Source organism: Heterocephalus glaber, unplaced genomic scaffold, assembly GCF_053883595.1.
Source record: "Heterocephalus glaber isolate CG9 unplaced genomic scaffold, H.glaber_assembly_v1.0 deba00001687, whole genome shotgun sequence".
Lineage (NCBI taxonomy): Eukaryota > Metazoa > Chordata > Mammalia > Rodentia > Bathyergidae > Heterocephalus > Heterocephalus glaber.
Window position 1 is genome coordinate 4,374,892 of NW_028258412.1, and position 19,036 is coordinate 4,393,927.

The following is a 19,036-nucleotide window of genomic DNA, read 5'->3' on the forward strand; positions in this document are numbered from 1 at the left end:
TGTGTCACGTGACAGGGAACTGAGGGGTCAGACCAGAGGGGTGCACTTACACGGTGCTCTCTGGGCCTCCAACATGCTGACTGCAGACCCTTGGGCTTTTCAGCCTCCATAAGCATGTGAGCCGGGTCCTTATCATAAATCTCTTTGATCTCTTTATAGAAATCTCTTTACACAATGTCTTCATCTCTTAGTTATTATATAATCCCTATAATCTCTTTATCTCTTTGCATAAATATATATAATACATACATCCTACTAGTACATTTTACTATATCTTATCTTTATAGAAATGTATTTGTCTCCTCCTACACACGCAAACACACACACACACACACACAGTATGCATATATATATGTATGCACACGTCCATCTTCCATGGTTCAATTTCTCTGATGAGCTTGCTTGGGGAGGGCAGTTTCTTCCTCTGGCAGCCCTGGTTTCTCCACCCTCACTGATCTCCCTGGGCCTCAGGCCAGGAAGTCAGTGGTGGCACCTGGCCTTCAGGTTAGTTACCTGCAGATGCTAACAAAGACGTATATGAAGCTTCTCTGGCTTCTGCTTGCTGGTCAAGAAGTCAGCCTGGGGCCTGTGTGATGCAGTTAACTGTTCCCTGGGCCTCGCCTCCCAGCAGAATGAGGACTGTCACATCAAGCCTGTCACTCACTGTTCCCTATCTGAGCTGGGGTGCTCTGTGAAGCAGAGCCCCTGGTAAGCGTGGACTGTGTGGGCATCTTTGTTGAGTCTGCAACTGTACCACCCAGCCAGCGCCTCTCCAGCAGGCAGGAGCCTCAATGGAAGGCACATGATCCGGGCTGGGCCCTGCCCTACACCAGGCCCAGGGAAAGGGCCCAACAAACCTGTTAAAGAGGTTATTGCGGCGAACCATCCGAAGAAAGCCAGTGGGATCGGTAACAGAGTTGAGTTTGTTGTTCATCTCTTCAAACTGCTGGTCCATGATGTCTCCGGCTTCACTTTCTGTTTCACTGCTGGCACAGGCCCTGAAGAAAGAAATAACAGAGAAGCCAATCAGGAAAAGGATGTGCTGGGCTTCTGAAGTCAGCTCTGAGGTCCCACCCCATCTGTCACCCCATGAACCCCAGTACTGATGCCTCCTGACACTAAGGCCTCCTACTTCTCTCAGTGGCCCTAAGACTGTACCACTTCTCAGGTCAACTCTGGCCAATTGTTTATGGCCAGCCGAACGCCACTCTGATGATCCTGATAAGCTGCATGTGAATAAGCCCCCATGGTCTCAAAGTCCAGCACAGGCCCAGTACACGTCAGGTGCCCACTATCTGGAGGGGCTGGCCAGGTACCCTCCCTACTGGGTCCAGGCTGTGGCACGTATGGCTCTGGGATAATCCTCAGCATGGGAGCTAGTCCAGCCCATTCCTGAACCAGTGACTGAGTACCTACACTGTGCCAGGCACCATGCTAGGCTTGGGGACACACAGCCTAGAAAGTCACTTCCAAATGAGGAGCCAGGGGGCTGCAATGCTGGACAGAATGGGCACTGTTGAAATACAGGCTTGAGAAAGGCTGGTCAGGGTGCCCTTTCTCCAAGTTCAGCATGAGGAGGTGATTGTTTTTGAATTAATTCATATTCCCCCTATGATGGATTTTAACAGAATGCTTGGCAGTGTGTTCTGAATAAACAGAACCATCAGGAGTGCCCTGATTCATCAGCAAGATCAAAATGACAAAAGGATTGTTAAATGTAAGTGTTATGCACTGTGCCCCAAGGACACAAAGACACCTGTAACCAGGACACATGTCTCCCAGGAGTACTGCCCATCCTCACAGTGAGCAGCAACCTCTTGTACCCCATACTGGCAGCACCACCCACAGAGGCTCTGCAAAGTCCACCTTAGCTCTGAGTCCTGACCTTTGTTGGGCATCTTGGGATCACACTGAACTTAGTGGAGATGCCTAGTGGTACTTCATCCACAGATAATTTCAGTCCACGGGACAATGACTTTCAAAGTTTCCTGGTGACTAAGGGCTAGTGCAAATGAGTGGAGAGCGCAGGACCCTAAAGTCAGGAGACAGACTTGTAGCCTCTCCTGTGCTGGTCTAGTGGGATACTGGGAAGGCTATACTTCCTGTTACCATGAGGGAAGAGGCTTCACACATGGGGACTTGGGTTTAAGGTTGGGTTTAATCCCAATCTCTTCAAATGGCCAGGTTGTGAATAACTGTGACTGAGAAGGACAATAAGCTCCTCACTGGATTATTCTGGAGGCCAAATGAGATACACATGTAAATCTGTGTGGTAAACTTGAAGGCTATATTTGAACGTTAACCCTGGCACAATGGTGAATTTTATATCAATCTGACTGGGCTGCGGGGTACCCAGACACTTGGGTAACTTTTTCTGGGTGTTTGCGCTAGTATTTCTGGTAGACTGAGTAAAGCATGTCACCCTTCCTAGTCTGAGTGGGCCTCATCCAATCCAGGAAAGGCCTAAATAGCACAAAAAGGCTGAGAAAGACAGAATTCACTCTGCCCTATCTTCTGACTTCAGATCGAAACTCTGACTGGTACTTGCTCCGTGGCTTTTCTGGGCATCTCATGTGCTGAGTGTAGATCCTGGGACAACTCAGCTTCCATAACCATGACAGACAGTTCCTTATCATAAATCTCTTTGATCGCTTTATAGAAATCTTTATGAAATGTCTTCATCACTTAATTTCCTAATTATATATAATTTCCACAATTTCTTTATATAAATATATAGACATATCCTATTTGTATATATTTTGTATATCAAATGATATAAATGTATATGTGTCTCTATATACATATTTATATGTGCATACATATTTGTCCACATTCTATTGTTCTATTTCTCTCATGAACTCCCACAAAAACCCCTGGTAATGATCCCAGAACCATGGCGCAGCTGGTAAAGAGTTGGCCTCTAGCCCCCTTTCCCTCTAGGCCCATGCTGACTGGAGCTGGCACTTCTGATCCAGAACAGTACCTGGCATGCAGTAGCTGTGTGCAGAACTGTTGAATGACTGAATGGCTTATGTTGGAGAGCATTTCACAGTGTGTGAAGTACTTTTATACAGATTTGATTTTATCTGTATGACAACCCTGTGACCCAGCTCTGGCTGTCTCTGTGAATCTGAGGAGACAGGTTCTGAGAAGCTGAGGCTCCTGGCCTGGCCTGACATACAGGTAGCAGAGAGAGTCTGAGGCCAGCTCAGGCCTGTGGCAGGGGATTGCTCACGTTCCTGCCCCTTTCAAGGCTCTCAGCTTCCCATACTTCATACTTCTCTCTGCTGGGGTTTGACTCTGGGTGCGAGGGCTGAGAAGAGGAAACTTCAAGCATCTAAGCAAATCACCAGGGCCCGCATCATGCTGGTGAGCAAGGAAGGCCCAGAACAGGTGAGCAGGCTAAGGTGTGAAATGCTCCCTTGGGAGCTGAGGGCCCTTCAAAGAGACCCTAGTAAATGTCACTCAATGAGCTCCTCTGTCCAGGGATGCATTTATCATCCCAATGCAACTGCCTGCTTGGAGCTGAGAAATCTGCTTGTCATTCAGCATTCTGCAAAGGAAAGAAGAATTGGCTGGGATTGGTATCAGCTCCATTATCTCAGTTCCACTCTAGCTGTCAGCCACAGACTGAGTCCTCAGAAACTCATGCTTAATGGGGTTGTTTCCTCTTTCCTGACCCTTCCAAGTATTAACACTGAAGGGGAAAATAAACACTCGATGTCACAGATAAAGGAACCTCCAATTTACAAAGCAAGCCTCGTCTGTGTGGCACGGCACAGTCCCAAGAGTGTTGGCCACCAGGGCTCCTCTTGTGGTCCCTCCCAGTATCCACTCTGCCAGTGATTCTCCAGAGACGCCACAGTACATCTAGAATGGTTCCCACAGACCTTGATTGAATTCACTTTGACTCAGCAGTGATTCCTAAGTGGGACCGAGGGGATAAACAGGTGAGTCATGTTATACTTGCCTTCAAGGCACTTCCTGTCTAGAATGACTAGTATTCTTTGAGTTCACTTCTTGCTAGCTAATCCCTTTGTACTCTATATTATAGTTAACAACTTTTCATCTTAAACTATTCCTGTTCAAATGACTGTGTGGTTTTAAATTCTGCTTTGATACTATTGTCTCTCTCTTTTTTTTTTTTTTGGTACCGGGGATCGAACTCGGGACCTTGCGTTTGCAAGGCAGGCGCTGGAACCACTGAGCTAAATCCCCAGCCCTCTGCTTTGATACTATTAACTTAAAAAATAAAATAAATCCTGCTATTACTAAATCCTGAGAGATTAAGAAAAGTCAGTTATGCCTTGATGCCAATCATTCATATGGCCACCATCAAGAACATCTGTTACTCAGCCAGCATGGGCCAGGCCCTTAGCTGGGGCGGGACTGACTTCACATGCAGACACTCTTTGCTGAGAGGCTCAGGGAAGGTGCTAGATGGGCATGCTCATCTCTACAGCACATGTATGCTACATGCAGAGACCAAATGAGAGTGGGAGAGAAGAGAGAATAAACAGGCAAACAGGCAGAGAGATATAAACAGGGCACTTAGCTTGTGGCCTCATTTTGGTCACCCTTCTGAGGGCCATGATCTGAAGCAGAAGGATTGTTAGAGAAGGGCTGCTTTGCAGACAAAGCCAGTGCCATAGTTCAGCAGGGAAGAATCTCAAAGGCTTCAAGGGTCAGAGGGGATGATAGAGCAGGAGGAGTGGAAAGGGACCTCCTGGCTTCAGCTGCCAGCACTGGTAAAGTAGGCACGCATGAAGTGCTAAGACCCCGTCTCTCTTTTTCCTCCATTTGGTTTATATTCTGGTCTGTCTGCCCAGCTCTGCACCCTCAGCCCTGGCTACCTGTCCTAACTCTGGACTTGACAGCCACATTCCATTTCCTTTTCCCTTGTGCTTCGTAAGGCCTAAGGATTCTGGCTCATATTTTCTTCTCTGTTTCTTTCGACTCCTGGAAACTTGAGGGAGGTAGAGGATCCTGTTCTTAAGCTTGGGCCCCAGCATGGCACTTGCCCACCAGCCAGGACTGGGCCCCAAGCAGTCCCCAGCATTGGGTCAGACAGAGGCTGAGGTTAGATCACTGTGGTCATGGAGGACAGGGAGAGCAAAAGGTTGAAGTCAACACAAGCTTGCCTAAGTGAAGACAGTAAGGTGTGCATCCTGGTGAGTCCTGGGAGGGACACTGGAGGGAGAGGCAGTGCAGAGCGGGTGGCATCTGCCCCACAGTGCCTGCAGGCCCTGCTGCCATCTGTTTCAGGGACCCTGAGAGATTTGTAGCCTGAGTGCTCTGGGAATATAAATCTCGTCATCACCAGAGGCAGGCTCCAAACACTATTCACATGCAGCTTCCCCCAGAGAGACGAAAACAGCCATGAATCAGGCCCTGCAGAGCTGTGCCAGAGCTCATCCTGTTCTTGGGACAGGGCTTGGCAAGAGGCTCCAGAGAGGATTTCCATTTGCAAGGATGGCCCCCTGATCTCTCCAACTACACATTCTCTGTCACCCCTCTGATAGTTGTGGCTGAAGCTCCACATAGGCTGGCTTTTATTTATGTCTCACACCCTTTGCTAACTCATTCCTTCTTCATTCTCTCACTCTCACCTCCAGGATTCTCTTGCACTGATGACCAATTACTTGCCAAAGATCAGCTCTTGCACCCCTCAGGCTGGAGACCATGGGCAAGAAGCTTCCAGTGTTGGCAGGGCAGGTTGGCAGCTATCCCATGAACCCACACTAGGCGGGAGCCACCCAAGGCAGCAAAAGACCCCTTCTTTCAGAGCAAAGCTATATTTACAATCGGTGAAACTTGAGTAAGCAAAAGCTAGTTTCTTTGCTGTCATTGCACACAATCATTTAGAAGCTCCTGATTCCAAACATCCAGGTTTGACTGCACAGCACTTTGGGCTGATAGATCCACACCAGGAAGCAGAGAATGTCTTGGAGGTATGACAACATGCTCAGAGGATGAGTACCATGGGCCTCCCTCAGCTGTACACAGCCTGTCTGTCAGTAGTGGAAAGAAGCCATTTCTCCCAGAAGTCATGCAGCAGTGTCTGAAACTACAGACGTGAGATTCTGGGAACTCAAAATTTCTGAGACCTTTGAAACTTTCCCATGTGAGCTACTTACCAGTCCATCTGGTTTTTCATAGTGATCATTAGAAAACCTTTGAAATGAAAAAAGCCTGGGACTTACTTTTAGGGAGATCAAGAAAAAGAGGGGAAGTATCCTACTCTGTGAGCTGTCCCAATAGAAGAGCCCAAGAAACAGAGAAACGATGAGTCTTTAATACAGGAAATCAGGCTACAGGCTGGGGTGGGAAGGTGTGGCGTAGACAGCTGACCATAAAGATTCTACTTCTAAAAATTGCCTTTCTGACCCACTGGGTCACAGGTTCCAAGAACCATATTCCTTTCCCGAGGATGTGAGCACTGGGATTCAGGGAGAGCTGAATGTGACTTGCCAAGGCTGGCTTTGTAAGTGGGACTCTGGGCCTAGGAGTAGAACAGATCTTGTACCTCCAACTCCATTCTGCAGGAACCAACAGGAAGTGGCTAAGCAGTGCAGGGACCAGCCTGCCTCACACAGAATGTGCGAGGGGCCCTGCAGCTTTCTTCCTCTGTGCAAGCTTGTGCTGGAGTTCACGGACTCCCCAACCCTTGGCCTTATTAAAAGTCCCACTGTCTGGTTTAAATAAACTTTCAAGAGGATTGCCGGGGTGAGATGGGGGGTGGGAAGTGTTCTCAGAGATCTTGTAGCTTTGCTGCACTGAGCCATTGCCACAGCTCCCAAGCAGTGCCATTCAAACATGGAGTCACACGGAGAGCCAGTAGGTAGAAAGAGTATGGGTACGCACAGAGGAAGATGTGCGGCAATCGCCCACGAGGGCAGGGACAAGCTGAAGGCTACTTGCCTCAGCAAATTCTTCCAGTAAGTCCACTCATGTCAAGTCCAGACTTCACATTCACACAGAATATGGCACAGCAAGCCAAGACTAAGGTCAAGTCCACTGGTGTAAACCCTGCTAGCAGCATCACTTTCCTGTACTTGCTGCTGACACTGCTCAGGTGGTGGTAATGGTTGTTTATCAGAAATCCAGTCACTATCAGAACATTCACTTGTCTCTCTGGAAACGCTTATATTTGGATAAAACTAGATTTAATTCTTTGCTCCTGTGTGTCACTCTGGAAATTGCTTTTCACTGTATCCTCTCAAGACTATAATCCATACTATTATCTCACAGTTGTTATTTATGGAACAAACCTTCTGTTGGTCTGAAGGTAAATGATTACATTTATCTGCCAGGAATCTACACACACATGTGTGCATATGCACATGAATGATCAATAAATTCTCATGTGTGCTTTGACTGTTAAACTGCTAAAAGAATGAAAGTCTTCCCCCAAAATGCTTTCTTAAGAAATCATCTGATTAAAAAGAAAAGACAAAGGTTCCAGCCTCTGGGATCCAGAACACTTTGCATCCTTAACTCTGAAGTGCTTTGTGAGATCCCAGCTTCTCTCATGGCCTGAAATTATCCAGTCTGTACTTAAGTGTTAGAAGGAGGAACACAGGGTCTTTTCCTAGCTTTTCTTCTTTCTGTAAACACAGTGATCAGAAAAATGAGAAGGTTTCCCTTCCGCTAGTGCGATGGCCTGTGTACATGAACACAGAAGACTATAATTGATCGGAAGCCCTCATTACTTGGTGTCTTATTTTTGAAATCTTTGCTGAGGAACAGAGTCATTGGCTGAGGGCAGAGTTGTTGCCGAGGGCAGAGTTGTTGGCTGAGGAACAGAGTTGTTGGCAACAGAGTTCTTCACTGACAATGTGGCTCTCAAACCCTCTTCTACATGTTTGATTCAGTCACACTGAAAAAAGCCTAGTTCAACTCATATGAATGCTGTGTTGTGGTAGAGAGAGACAAAGCTCTGGAGATTGGGAGAGAGAGGGTTGAATCTCATTCCTTCTGGACACTTCCTATGGGACTTAGGACAAGCAAACTCCTCTTCTTTATGAGTAAAATGGGATAATTACTATATAGAACTGACAAAAAATGTCAGTGCAGCACCCAATGTGGAATCACAACCTGATAGGTAGGGAGTAGGCTAGACATTTTCCCTTCTAACTGTGATTAAGCAAGGGCTGATTGAAAAATATGACAAATGTTGTAAAAAGAAAAAAAAATGTTTAAATTTTAAAATATTTATTACAGTAAAATATATATTACCATTAATCTCCTTGAGAATACTCCCCCTTGCTTTAAACACACTTATTCCATCATTCTTGCCTCTTTCTTTCTTTGGGTTATTGTAATCTTCTCTCATTTATTAGGGGAATGTTTAAGAATGACAAGAGATTTTCATAAGTTCTCTCATCAGCTTTTGAATACAGAACAAAACTAGTGCTAAATTTTATAAATAAGTTGAAGCACTTCTGAAAGTCCTCTTTTATGAGTCTTTATGAGGCATGATAAAAAATATGGTGAAAGCTGTTGCTGGGTATCTTCCAACAGAAAGATAGGCTTGTGAAAACATTACAGCACGTCTTTATTCACCTTATTCACCAGATCTAGCACTCTGCAATTTCTGGCTTTTCCCCAAAGCTGAAATGACCAGGAAAGGTAACCATTTTGAATTGATTCAGGATATTGAGGTAGCCATGACAGTACAACTAAAAACACTCATGGAAGAGGAATTTCAGAACTGCTTCAGAAAGTGGCAAGAATAATAAGTGTATTTGAAGTGAGGGGGAATATTTAGGAGATTAATGGCAATGTATCTTTTACTGTAATAAATTAAAAAGTTTAAACACACTATTTCTTGATCATATTGTGTGTAAGGGCTGTAGGAGGATGGCACGTGCCTGATACATTCAATGAAGAACACCACCCTATCTGCCGCAGGGCCAGCAGGAGCCCATGTGAAAACCCATGTGGAAAGCAGACTGTAGAAGGAAAAGTTGCTGCTGTGCTGTCACAAGGAGCACTTGATGGAATGTTCACCTATACCACTATTTAGCAGCAGTGTACTCTCCTTTGTGAAAATGCCAACGGACAGAAAACAATAGTATGGTCACTTAATCTTCACTTCCTTTAAAATGCCATAAATATTTACAATTGACCCAAAAGGTGAGAAAGTGAAGCCCCTCCCATCTCACAGCGGGAGCTCTCCTACACTGTGGGACACAGCCTGAGCAAGAGATGTGTGAGAACCATGCATGTGCATGCAGAGATGGTCAGAATGGGACCTTCTAAATGGAGATGTCAGAACAATAACTACTATTAGACACAGGAAGGACAAGCACTCTGCCTCACTTCCCCATGTGCAGATGCGTGGAGGAAATGGCTTTGAGTCCTGTCCTCGGCTTCTGAGATCCCATCTAGTCCATGGGTCACAGTGGCGCCCAAGAGGAAGGAATGAGAACCTGCAAAGAGATTTTTCCCATGTAGTGCCTTTCCGTCCTGGCTTATTTGGGAGAGGAGTGAGGGGTACCATTCTCACCCCAAGCCTAGTGGGAGACATTTTCAAGGGTGCCACTCAGAAAGCTTGGAGTCTGCAGAGAGCCTGGGAGGATTAGTGCCTGGCCCCTCCAAAGTGATCTTACCGAGCCTCTTACCCTAGTTTGCCAGAGGGCCAGGCCGTGTGGAAGGACCAGGGATTCAAGTGTGTTTCCTGGGAACCAGACGTGGCTCATCTCAGTTTATACACAACATGGTGCCCTGGAGAGGCTAGACGAGTGTGCCACTGGATGCCAAGGCTGAAAGGAACATGCAGAGCTAGGCTTCCATCAGGTCCAGCAGTGCAAAGGGCCCACCAAAGACAGATTATTCTTTAACAGCTGCAGACCCCAATTCTCCAAAGTCATCTAGTTGGGCAAGAAGGTCCTATTTCCTCCTCCCTCCACCCCCTGGCGATGGCAGAGCATGGCAGAGCGTGGCAGAGCAGGCAGGGGCACCTCTTACCCTTGGTGGGCTTCCAGCCCAAAGCAGCCTAGCTGGGCAAGCTCTTCTCCTTTCTTTGGCACTAATGGGACAAATCCTTCATGTGGCCACATTTAGACTGATAGGAAGAGGGATTAAAGTGGTTTCATAATTTATTTGAAGAAAAGAGTCCATCTTGGACTCAGTTTTTTCTTTTGGTCCAGGAAATCATATTGCGCTGAGGCATGGAGGTAGGAAGTATCCTTGTTCTCTCCTGGAGTGAGGCTTTTGCTCTAAGTTGCAGGGAGAACTGCCCCTGCTCCTTTCCTGACCTCACATACCACAGGACTCAGGGGCAAGCAGCTATGCTTGCCTACATGGGAGATTTGTTTCTGCCTGTGCAAATTTGTGCACGACTGGGCTCTGGGCCTCTGCAAAGTAAAGGTAAGGGAAACAAAGTGTCTAATCTACATGGTCCAGAACAGAATGTGCTGGACCCAGACATCCTGGACTGTCTGAAAAATCTGTGACCTCAGGAGCTCCCAATCTCAAAGGGAGCTGAATGCAGATAAATATGTGTCTGCTACAACACAAGCCAAGAGCTGAAAAGTGTCCAATGCATGTGGACATGAGGGCCATGAGACAGGAGAGGTGCCTCATGGTGAAAGGAGGCCCTTCTTGTCCCTTCAGAGTCAGTGGCACTTGAGATGAGTCAAGGAATAATCCAGGTGAGGATGGCAGAACAGATTTTGGGAGGAAGAAACAGTTCAAAGCAAAACACAGATGTGCCACTAAGATTAAACACAAAATATTGTCAGAATAATCTGGAGACCAGTACCCCAGTTAGGCCCTAATTGGAGGCATTCACAGATGCTACCCACCACCGAGAAGCCAGTGCAGAAGGCTGGGATCTAGACTGCGGATATCTTGCACTAGCCCAGCTTTTAGATCTTATCTCCACCCCTGCCTGAGATAAGCCTGTTCCACCAAACCAGGTACTCCCCAGTTCCCGAACACACATTCCTGCTTTGCTTGGTCTGTGCTTTGACCTAGAGTTTCTGCTCCATCAATCCTGATCTGTCTATATACATCCAAGACCAGCTCAGAGGCCTGCCCATCAAGAAAGCTTTCCTGACCTGAATACCTGTCCAATATTACTCTCCCCTCAAAGGAGATCACCTAGCAGGTGGCCAATTCCTGAGGTCAGAGCCATGGAGTATATTCACCTTTGCCTCGGCCAGGATGGCCAAGTGTGGAGGCAGGGCCCTGTCTGTCTCACATGTCTCTGGTCCTCACAAGTTCTAGCCTAGGGCCTGGGCTTTCTGACAGAGCTCACCACAGGCTGGTGGCTGCATAAGGACTCCCAAGGGTCTCCCTGACTTCATCACCAGTGCCTGGGGAGACACCCCACAGCCTCAGGACTGTCCAATCAAAACAGCTGTGAAATGGTTTGTGTAGAAAATCCCATCACGCAGGTTAACCTTCATCTCTTCCCAGGAGAACCAGCCCAGTTACTGGAAAAACAGAATGTGCACCTTCAAGCAAACAGTGGTTTCACAGTAATTTTAAGAAGCCTTTCTTTCATTTTCTTCCCAGAAGTCTAGTACTTTCTTCCTGTGAGGTGACCAGAGAAAGGGTGGATTATAGAAAGGAAAACATTTTTTAGCAGAGTTCATTTGGCATCAGTCTCTAGACTAAAACACAAGCAAACACCAAAACCTAGAAGGCTGGTTCCAAATGCATGACACTTAGCTTTTCCTTTCCCAACCTTGCTTGGGGACTGTATAAGAGGTCATGACAGTCCCGCTTCACCTCATCCTGGGTCATATGTACATCGTGCAAGCATGATGCAAAGTAGCGAGTGCTCATCTGCAAGGGCAGGGTGCCCACAGTGTGTGTTGTAAAGGCACAAGGTGAATACAAGTCAGGGGTCTTGTGTGAGGGGAGCATGTATGCATGAGGGCCTGTGGAGGACAGGAATTGAATCAGGTGGGCAGCTCTGGGCCCTTCCACTGAGCATCTGTGATAAAGTATCCATTCTGATCTTTAGGGCACCCTAATTCCAAATCCAAAGGGCAACAGAATTGAGATTCATAGCAGCTGAAGTCAATGCTGAGTGTCAGGGTCCTTCTTATCACTCACCCTCTAGCACAGCCAAGAGGTAGATCTTATTTTTGCTAACAGAGTGTAAAGGGAGGCTCAGAAGAGTTTCGCACTTGTCCGAGGCTCCAGGGCTGTGAGCAGCAGGAGGGTTGGAGTGGATGATGCTGCATCTAGGCCTCCCCAGCCTCTGAGGCTCAGAAGCTGATGCCAGACCACATGTCCTAACAGGAGCAGGGGGCCAGGAAGCTCAAAGTCCATAGAGGCCACTGCTTCACCTTGGCTCTCTCAGCAGCAGGAGCAGCAGCACAGAAGCTCCCACACACTACACATGCTTTTCAGTTTTGTTCGATTGGTCTTTGAAGATCACCACGAGGTCCATTTCCCTTGTCAACCAAGAGCCAAGTAGGCCCCAGGGAGGAACACGTGCAGATGTGATGCACTTGACCCATGATACTTAGGTGCTTCACACATGGAGGGCAGGGGGTGGAAGACAGGTTTGCCTATCACCAGGTGTTCTGGGGAGACTAGCCTGAGTCCATGTGTAAAGACACCTGTCTCCTACAGTTGCACTAATGCAAATTATATTAAAAAGCCGAATGACTCCTTTAACAAATGGAGAAGAGGCGAGAGTTGAGGATAATGAGAATATTACAGCACGGCTCTTACTGTGCCTGCTAATAATGGGAGTCCTACAGCTAGACCTCCATGGAAGGCTGTGAGATCGCCCCCTTCAGAGTTGCTCTAAATACAAGAAGCCTCAATGTGTCATAATGAGAATGCATATTCTAATGCACTGTGATCCCCTTAATGAGGAAAACTGGAAGAGGTGCAGGTGCTTTATTTATAAATCATCTACATCTAGGCAAATTGCATACAGTTAAATTTTCTATACAAATAATGTCACCAACAGCCACTAAACCAAGCCTATTTGGTATAGATAATAAGACCACTTAACAAGAGAGTCAAGGTGTATCCAAATGCTAGGCAAAGACTCAGAGAAGGGTGGCTATTTTTCATAGAGGATGCAGTCCCTAAGCTAAGCATGATTTCTAAAATCACACTGAATTCCCTAGACCGTCAGTAAGACCATTTATAACTGGGCAAGGAGAGTCAGAGGAAGACTGTGACACCTATGCCTCTAGGAACCTCAGAAGGCCTTTGTAGCCCCCATCTCCACAGCACTTTTTTGAACAGCAATATCTGCTATTGTCTAAATTGAACTTTGGGTGGAAACAATTCCGTTTGTCTGCAGCATTTGCTTCCTGAGAAGATATCTAGAGACACTGGTTTTCTGAAGCAAGTCAAAGTAATACAGGGTTTTCCTTTGTTAATATCAAAGTCTTTTATCTCTGAGGAGAACCTGTTTCTTTCTCTCTCTCAAGCATATTTCCTTCTCGCTCTAATTGGATTTTCTGAAAGGATCTGTTTCCCCTTCTCTCTTCCAGATGCTCAAGATACAGCACTGTACAAAAAGCCTCTGGCTGGTGTCATTCTTGACATTTTCTGCCACATTAACCCGGTAGGGGGTTTAACAGCCCCAGATTTTGAAAAGCTGTTGTCAAGTCATGAAAGCCCCCAAACACAACTTAAATGGTTATTAGCTAGTGGGAAACATCCTCTGCATTCTAATACTTCCATTTAAATAACAATAATAAAGAAAATAATAACAATAAGAGTAAACTCCATGCCTTCACAGCCATGATTATACCCTACCACCCACAGTCCAAACAGGGTAAAGAGAATGTACTGTATATGGGGCTGGGAGTGAGGGCATGGCTTTTGGCTTGGCAGGCATGCCTGATTTTGCAGCCAGCCGGCAGGGGTCGCCCAAGTCATCCAGCAGCCAAACCAGAGAATCCATGACATAGTGGATAATTCCTTTAAACAATCCAAGGCATAGACAAAAGAGCCAAGGGGGTTCCTTGCTCTATTAAAAGCCTGGAAACACATGTATTTGCCAAATGGAAAGGTGCAGAATTAATTGGAAAAGAGATGGAATTTGTATTCCTCAGCTCCCTTGGGGGTTTTATAATTAATAAATATTTGTGAAGCCTTTGATAAGTATGAAGTACCATATATGTGCTAAACAAAACAAGCCTTTGCAGGTGTCAGGATGTACTTAGAGTGCATTCCGTATTATACTGAAAGACATGAAAATGAAAAATAAGGGCAATGGTAACAGTGTCATATAGTAACCCTTATAATGTGCTGGGCCTTTCCCTAAATTATTGCTTTCCTCACAATGACCTCATTGTTATTCCCATTTTATAGATTTTTGTTAAAAGCTTCCCAATGCTATGTGAGATTCAGTCACTTGCCCCAAAAGGCCCCACCAGTAAGAAGAAGAACCAGATTCAAACTGGGCTTTGTAGCTAACCCTTCCCAGCTGCCAAATTGGTGTGTGTTCCTTATGCTAAGGATTCCCTGAAGGAAATGCTGCCACAGAGAAAAAGACAAACCATTCTCAAGAATAATTAATGAGGTACGAAATGTGTAGGTAATACAAAAAAATTGATTTGGCTATGGGGCTTCTAAAAGTCTTCAATGTTTTTATTTCCTTATGTATATTCAATGCTTTATAAAATGTCTACAGATGTGAAAATTATAGTAAATATGTTCTGCAACCTTAATTGCTAAACGATTACATAGTAACTAAACAAGAGGTGGCAGGTTGCCCTGTGGCTTTATTCATCTCTTTCTGGAGAGGAGCAAAATCATAAAGTCTTCCCAGACACAACAGGTTTCTATGGTTACACGAGATGTAAATATATTATATGTCCTGTGCGATGTGAAAGGACCATCCAGGCACTGCATGCAGCAGACCCCCAGAGGGAGAATACTCATGTGGATGGCTCTCTACAGCCAGCTAAATATTTGTTTCTGGGTTTACAATGGAGTAGGAATAGGGTAAAAGCTGCTGGTGCTGCAGAGACTGTCTATATAGCTCAGCAAAGGTATCAGCATGATGGCCACCGAGAAATGCAAGGAACGAAATGGCTTCTGCTTTGTCGGGCTCAAAAACTGGTCCTCAGTGCACCTCAGGAGGCAGAGGCTGTGTGTCCCCTCCCATCTGGACACAGGGACACCCTGTCTTCTCTCAATGGGCATTGGTACTGAATCTACATGGATCCAAATTATTTTGCTAGTGGTCTGCATTTTTTTAACTTTAAAGAAACAACTGAGTAGTGGCTGTTGAGAAATCAAATGTAAAAAGTAGTTTCCATCCAAGATAGGAAAAGGTTGGAAACCTCTGCATCTAAGATTTACTATAGTATTTGCATCATGAGAAGCAACAAATTGCAATAACTGCATCTCAGAATGGGATACTGGAAAACTCAAATTCAAAGTGCAAAGGTAAAAATAGCTTTGATTCGTGCAGAGTTATTCAACAGAATCCCTGAAACCCTGAGCTACATCCTCTTTCTGCTTAACCCTGACTGCACATATACCAAGGACCAAGGAGCCTGGACAAGCAGTTTCTAGGGCAGCTGCATTCCTCTTTTCCTTTTTCATAATTACAGAAAAGAAAAGGAAGGACAAGCCAAAAATTCCAAGGAAAGAAGCACTTTATTCTGGATATACAGTGTTTACCTAGACAAAGTGTACATTGGTATCCTTTAGGGCAAAAGGTACGACCTGCTGTGGGACATTTTTGGTTTTAGAGTTTTAAAGAACACATCAAAAATTATTCTTTGAAATATAAATGTATCTTAGTGTTTGTCAGCCAGAGGAAGGCTTAAATAAACCCCCATACACTCTCTGAGTCAAAAAGCTGATGTGGGTTAGGAAAAAAAAATAGGAACCCAGTTAGGGAGAGAAAGGGCACATATGCTGTTATCTGGCCCTGCCAGAGAGAAGATGAGGAGGATGCAGTTGCTTTTCAGGATCCAGCAATATGGCAAAGGCAGAAATGGAGAGAAACTGTTGGAAGGGACTGGAGGGAGAGCTGTGGTGATTTCAGGTCGGTCCTATGTGTGGCAGACTGCTTGCTGAAATGAGGCCTCCTAACGAGTACCTTGGCTTGATCTGAAGACCTGTAAATATCAGGCCGAGGTGCCAGAGGTCCCTCTTGGGTTTGGGGCTGTCTCAGCAGGCCACTATGTATACCACTTGCACAATGCAAAAACAACATTTCCAGACTGCATCCAATGTGTCATTTGGATTTCATTTTAAAGTCAGCATTTGAGCCATATCTCTGGCCCAGATAAAAAGATAAGGGAGTCAGGAACAAATCAGGCAGGAGATAGGGGTATTGCAAAGGAGAGAACAGAGAGGGAATGGTAACAGCTTCCAAACCATTCATTCGCCATCTTGTCCTCTTTACATAATGTGATATCCTCATGAGCAGCCTGCACCCTTCTGTGGGCTCCCCGCCAGCACAGATCTGCTGCCATCCTCAATCCCCGGCTCATGTCACTCTACACCCTTGGAATGTTCTGCCCTCTCTTTAGACAACCCGCATCTCTCCCCACCAATAAACTCTGCTTACTGTGTACCTCCTCCATGAAAGCAAGCACCCTTACTAATCCTAACTGGCTTTGAATATCCAGACTCTTTCATCTAACTTTTAGCATTCCTGGGTTTGATCACATAAAATCTCAGATCACTTCCAGCTCTCGAATGTTATTCATAGTTTAGCAGAATAGATGAAAGAGCACCCACAGTAAAGACAGGGTTCCTATTTTTGAGTCCAATGTGTTTGGACTGCATTGGGCTCTTACCATTGCATCAGATTGTTTAGATAAGTCTGGTAGTATCAGAGGAGTAGGTAAAAGCAATGGTATGTCAATGAGTTTATTAGACAGCACTAAGTGGGAAGCACAATAAAAAACAGAATGTTTCTTTGGCTCATTCACTCAATATTTGCTGAGCCCTTTCCATAGACAAAATAATTATAGTCACAGACTTTACCCTCCTGGAGCCATTAGTCAAGAACAATACACCAGAATAGTTAGTGGAAGAGACAAAGTGGATGTACTCAAAAGAACACTTCTAAAGATGAGAGACACAGTGAGACAGGGTGGTGTGGGCCACCAGGGATAATGGTCCTTGAAGAACAGAAAAAGAATTACAGTATTATGAAGTTAGACAAGGCAAGTCTCTTGAAGGTCTCTGAGGATTCAGATAAGTAGGAAGAAAGAAGAGTGAACATTCACTGCATGAATATCATAGGTAAGGGATGGAGGTTCCTGAATATGAGCTCATTTGAGATTCACACCCACTATATGAGGTCTAGATGATAATCCTAATTTTATAGTTAAGAAAGGACAGTCTGAAGAATGATCAACAACTTTCCCTAAATGATATACCTAGTAACTTGTGGAGCCCAGATTTGACTCTATGTTTAATAGTTTTCCATGGACGCACCCTCACTCCCCTCCCTCTTCTCATTATCTTCATTAGTCCATGCAAGGTCCATCTACCCAACCACCCATCTGTCATTCCTCCTTTTCATCCCTTGGCCCCACTCACATTTCTTTTGCTCTTTGGCAACTACTCTATTCATAGACTTACTGTGTATCATTTTTCCTAAATTTCTCCCCTTCAATCTGTACATAAGTATTTTAATCATGTATATACATTATATAGTTCATTTGCTTACCTATTTTTCCACTATTTTCTCTATGCTTAGGATCCACCTGGCCATGCCATTTTGTATATTTTCTCAATGTTTTACAATGAAAATATTAAACATACAGAAAAATTTAAATACTTTTATAGTGAATACCTATATACCTAGTACCTTAATTTTACCATTAGCATTTTAATAAAATTTGTTACTGTATATCTATCCAACTGGTCCCCCTTATTTCCATTTATTTATTCATTTTGTATTTGGATGTAGTTCAAAGTAAATTGCATACTTCAACTAAAGTTCCCCTAAATACTTCAGAAGGCATATTATTAGCTACAGTGCAATATTTGTTTATAGACTTTAATATAAAACATATATAATAAAATAATCACACAAAATTAACTCAAGTTTTAATGCACATTTATTGAGTTTTGACAAAGGCATGCACTGGTGTTCATAAACCCTATCAAGAAATAAGACATTCACCCCAGAAAGTTCCTTCATAACCCTTCTTAGTCAATTTTTGTTCCTATCTCACAAGCGATTACCCTGACTTTTTCTACCAGAGATTCAGCCTATTCTAGGAATTCATATAAATGAAATCATACACCATATACTCTTTTGTGTAAACTTTCTTTCCTAAGCATAGCATTTCTGAGATTCCTCCAAGTTGTTGTTTGTATTTCATTACTTTTTACTGCAGAAGACCATTCTACTTTGCAACTACAGCACTATTTGCCTAGTCATTCTCCTAAGACACTCCATCTGTTATCTAATTGGGGCTACAAATAAACCCGCTAATAACCTTTGTATAGATTTTTTTGTGTGTGAATATAGATTTCATTTCTCTTGGGCAAATACTTCAGAGTGAAATCCTTGGCCCACAGGTTAGGTATGTTTCATAAAAACTGCCAGGATGATTTTCTGGGTGATTATATGTTTATAGTTAAGCCAATAACACAGGAACCTTCCAGTTGCTCTATATCCTCACCAACATTTGTGTTGTCAGTTTAAAAATTTTATCCCTTCTTCTGGGAATGTAGTGGTGTGTTCTTGTGATTTAAATTGCATTTCCTCAATGACTACTGATATTAAATATTTTTTATATATGCACTGCTATCAGAGAATTTTCTAATAAAGTATCTGTTCAAATCTTCCCACATTTTATAATTGGATTGGTATTTTATTATTGAAATTTAGGAGTTCTGTGGCTTGCTTACTCATTTTTTTCACGATATCTTTTGATGAGCATGTTAAACTGTGATAAAGCTTAATTTATAATTTGTTTCTTTTATGGTTATTGTTTTCTATGATCCTTGAGTCAGGAAGATCCCTAGTTTTAGCTATTATGTTTATGATCTCTCTTGATTTTTGCTTGGTATGAGGTGAGGGTCCAGGTTCATTTTTTCCCATAGAGATACTCAATTG

At 44.4% G+C, this 19,036-nt stretch overlaps 1 protein-coding gene across 5 annotated transcripts in view; it reads right to left on the reverse strand.

Moving 5' to 3' along the window:
* The window catches only part of Ttc28 (tetratricopeptide repeat domain 28), a 710,286-nt gene that overhangs the window by 45,848 nt on the left and 645,402 nt on the right, over window positions 1-19,036 (reverse strand). For all 5 annotated transcript variants that reach the window (XM_087198497.1, XM_087198496.1, XM_021257148.2 and 2 more), the window contains one exon: window positions 858-998. In XM_087198497.1, coding sequence (XP_087054623.1) covers window positions 858-998 — 141 coding nt within the window. The remainder of the gene's footprint in view (window positions 1-857; window positions 999-19,036) is intronic.